At 48.6% G+C, this 4,120-nt stretch overlaps 1 protein-coding gene across 1 annotated transcript; it reads right to left on the reverse strand.

Annotated features, from left to right (window-relative positions):
- Positions 1–451: 451 nt before the first annotated feature.
- RPL6 (ribosomal protein L6) lies at positions 452–3,854 on the reverse strand. Its single transcript, XM_015644107.2, has 6 exons — positions 3,588–3,854; positions 3,406–3,504; positions 2,944–3,087; positions 2,076–2,124; positions 1,403–1,587; positions 452–1,006 (listed from the first exon to the last, which is right to left on the reverse strand). The coding sequence occupies exons 1-6, from the start codon at positions 3,837–3,839 to the stop codon at positions 854–856; spliced, it is 882 nt and encodes a 293-aa protein (XP_015499593.1). The 5' UTR covers positions 3,840–3,854; the 3' UTR covers positions 452–853.
- Positions 3,855–4,120: the final 266 nt, after the last annotated feature.

Here is a 4,120-nt window from a genome sequence, read left to right on the forward strand (position 1 = left end):
TGGCCCCTTGGTGCAAACCAGGTACTCCACAGGTGTCCAAGTTCTTGCACTGCCTCTGGAGCACTCCAAGCCCAATTCCTCCTTCCCACTGAGCATGGCTTCCACCTCAGGGAGGGTTGTATTGCTCTTTCCTATCCCGTTTTCATCGAGCCTGATGAAATTTGATGAGATCTCCACTTCTTGTCAAGTCTAACCCTGCTGGCTACCTCAGCTCAGAATTACTGGGCAGACAGATGGTGCAGTTACATAAACCTGGATTCCTGCAGAAGTCTGGCTAAGGAAGAGCTCCAGAGTGCCAGACTTGGTGAACTGTACATCCCTGCTTTGTGTAAGAGCATTGATTTCTGCTGCGTTCAACACAGCACCAACCTTCTCCACTCACTTTCAGACACTTTTATCCTGCAACACTGTGGACTATTTCCACTTCAAAATCAAAGCATAGCTCCTGAAATACCTCCATAAAATTATTTATTTGCTGAGGTTCAGCACAGAAATATTTTATCCTGCACTGTGTCAGCCCAGCATTAGCTGCTACTCCTAAAGCAAAATATGTTCAGGATCCCTTCCCAGCTCGCTCATAGTTAAGAAAGCTGAATTCCTGTTTATGTTAAAAATAGGTGAAAGAAATCCAACAACCACCACAAAACTCCAACAGTCAAAACTCCTACACCCCAAACTTTGTACACTCCAAATTCTGGTCACTACCTAGAGCCCCTCAGAGTTTCACCCCACAGCAACAAACACTTCAAGGGCCGTGCAACACCTGCTGTTACAAACTGCAATGAACACACCACAAACCCTCACTTTTTTTTTTTTTTTTCCCTTGGAGTTTAATGTGGTGCTTCCAGAAGGTTCAGAACACCAATTTGTGAGGATAAACTCCATTTGAGAGAGAGAATGTGGAGCGCAGGTACCCTCGGAGCTGAGGCACCTTCCTGATCCGTGCCAGGATCTGGGAATCCACGGCCTTCTGGTCTGTCTTGCGCTGCTCCGTCAGCTCGTATTTCTGCAAAGCACAAAGAACAGCCTTAAAATCCTGGGAGCAACTGCAGAATCCTTCAGGGAGAGGAGAAAATTCACAGCAAACCCTCAGTTTTGGGATTTTTAAGAAATCTTTCCCCTATTTGTTCTCAATAATGGGAAGGTGGTGGAGCACTGAAGCACCCCTTGGAACCGACACAGAGAAAGCATTTCTTGGTCAAAAAAGATATTTAACTGGAATAATAACTCTTTCTCCTCTGAGAAAAATCCCCACATTTAAAAGGGGGGGTTACCTCATTTTAGTGACATCACCTCACTTTATTAATGACTGCTTAAAATCTTCCTGTTTTTTTTCCTGCTAATTCCCCCTTTCCAGCCTAGCCTGGAGCATTGAGAAAGAAGGAACCACCCTGTCCCTTACTTCTTTCTCAGTGTCAAAGATCTCTCCTTCTTGGTGCTTGGGCTTCCGCAGCCTCTTCTTCTTGAAGTAGGAATCAGTGAGATGCTTGGGAATTTTCACCCCAGTGAGATCCACCTTTGTGGATGTGGCAATTACGAATTTCTGGTGGGCCCTGCGCAGGGGGACACGGTTGACAGCCAGGGGCCCTGAAGGCAGAGAAGACAAGAGAAAAACAGGGTTAGCTTTTCTGGTGAAAACCACTGCCTTGAAGCTGAATTTTTGTAGTCCATGTGATGGCCACAGCTAAAATCTCAACAGTCAAAGCCCTCTAGAAATACAAAAACCTCCTTCCTGAACTCTTCCAGGTGATCAGACCCTGAAGCTTAATTATCTCCCCTCCACCTCCCTGCACTCACAAATGACATAATCACTGAAGTTGGAAAAGCTCTCCAAGACCATCAAGTCCAACTTTTGACTGATCTCCACCTTGTCAACTAGAGCAGAGCACTGAGTGCCACATTCAGTTGTTCCCTGGACACCTCCAGGGGTGGTGACTCCACCAACAAAACGTGATTCCTCACTGAAATGCCAAACCAAACACATGCAGATCTGTTGCACTATTGAGCCCAGAGACAAACTTGAACTTAAAAAAAAACCCAAAACAAAAATACCATGTTTAAACAAAAAGATTTACCTGTAACAAGCAGAAGGCCAGTATCAAGCTGCTTCAGGAACACAACACGCTGTGAAGAAATGAGATGGCACATCAATCCTCAGGTCCCAGTGCTCCCAGACCACATCCGAACTGGGATTGTGCCTCTGTTACTGGTACAAGCACTGACAGTGCTCCAGGTGTGGGGCAGCTGTGCCATAACTGAGTTTGACTCTCCACGAGCTTTATCTCTCAAGGCTGAGCAAAGCCAGTAACTCCACTTTCACTCTTCCCGCATCCTACAGGATGCCAATAGCCATCCCAGCACCCAAATCATTTGTATGAGTTACAGGCAGGAATTGGATAAACACCACAAGGACCCCATAACTTCACACAGTCAGAGCCATCCCCCTGTTGTGTTTTGTTCCTTCTGGTCAAGGTTTCCTTCTCTGACAGCACTCTTTATGGAATCAAGGACATAAAAACCAGAGAATTAAAGAAAACAAAGGATGCCAGTTGTGTTGGTGACCATCCTGAGGACAGAGAACCCAATACAACCATCCCTGATAATCAATCAAATTAAGAACAAAACTTTAATTTTTCATTTGCAGTACTGCTGTAGGATAAAGTTTTGCCTCTGCAGGAGCAGCAACAGAAACAGGCACTGGCTCTGTACTGCAGCAAGACTCCTTGCATTTTGTCCAAGCACCTGGCTGAACCTGTTTTACTTTTTCTGTGCACAACAACCTTACTTTAACATTTACTTCACCTCTGCCTCCCCTAAAGGCTGGACAAGGAAAGCACCCAGCCACAAGTCACAGATTTACACCCAGTGGGTCAGATGAAATCAGCAAGGAAATTCAGGATGTCTGAAACTCTGCCAAACGCTGGTGCCAGGAGCTGTGCCCACCTTGCCGCGGTGCCGGCCGGTGAGCAGGATCAGCACCGTGCCGGGGGTGATGGACGCCCGCAGGCGCCGCTTGTGCTCGCAGAACGGCTTCTTGCCGTGGCTCAGCAGCTTCCGGGGAACATCCTCCGTGGGGTAGTACCTGGGCTGGGAACAGAGGACAAACATCTTGTACCACCTGCGTCTCACAGGACAGCAGCTACTCAAAAAGCCTGTCCCCGTTTCCCTAAAGTTCAGCTTTCTGAAGGATTTCTGCTGCAGTGCTTGGGAACACACGGAATGCTTTGGAATATTTCGTGTCCAGCTCTATTTATGAGTGCTTCCACCTCAGCACAGCAACGCACAGGACAGAGAATTCCCACCTAAATTCCCATCATCTCCCAAGAATGCTGGGTCTGTACAGGCTGAGGCTCCTTCATCACCCAGCCTGGACCAAACCACGAGCATCCCGGTGCTTTTCCATACCATTTTCCGGATTTTAACCACCCGGCTGCCTCCATTCTTGTCTCCACCCACTGGTTTAGTGATGGTGGCACGGGGCATTTCCTTCTTCTTCTTCTCTATCTGTGTGCAAAGAACAAGGAGAACTCAGCACATTTCAAACCAAAACACAAACGTGACTATTTCCCCAGTGCTTCCCCCTCTACCTTTGTCTCTGGGGCCGTGTACTTGCGCTTGTACATGGCTTTCCTGGCGTACATGACTGAGCGGGAATACCTCCCGATGCCGCGGGCCAGGACGGGGTTACGGCTGGCATGGTACTTCTTCACCCTCTTCTTCTTGTCCCCTGCTGCTTTCTGGCTCGGCTTCTGCTCCGCCGGCTTCTTCTCCCCTGCCTTCTTCTTGGCCGGCTTCTTCTTCTCAGCTGGCTTCTTCTCCGGCGCCTTCTCGCCCGCCATCTGCGGTCACACACAGCAAGGTTTAGGGCTCGTTACAGAGCAGAGAAAATAAAAACAAAAGAATCCAAACCATCCTTCCCACCTGTCTAGTAGCTGTCAACCACCTGCTCCAGCCGTAGCTGACCAAGCCCTGCTCCCTGTGCGCCTCTACACGACTTAAAATGCTCCTGCACGCTGGTTACAACAGCTCCAGCGCACATCCAAGCGCTCCTCGGTGGGAAGTGCGAGGACAAACAAACGCATTCCGAGCCTGCGGCTGCCTCTGTCCCGGCTCGGGACTG

The sequence above is a fragment of the Parus major genome, chromosome 15 (genome assembly GCF_001522545.3).
Source record: "Parus major isolate Abel chromosome 15, Parus_major1.1, whole genome shotgun sequence".
Lineage (NCBI taxonomy): Eukaryota > Metazoa > Chordata > Aves > Passeriformes > Paridae > Parus > Parus major.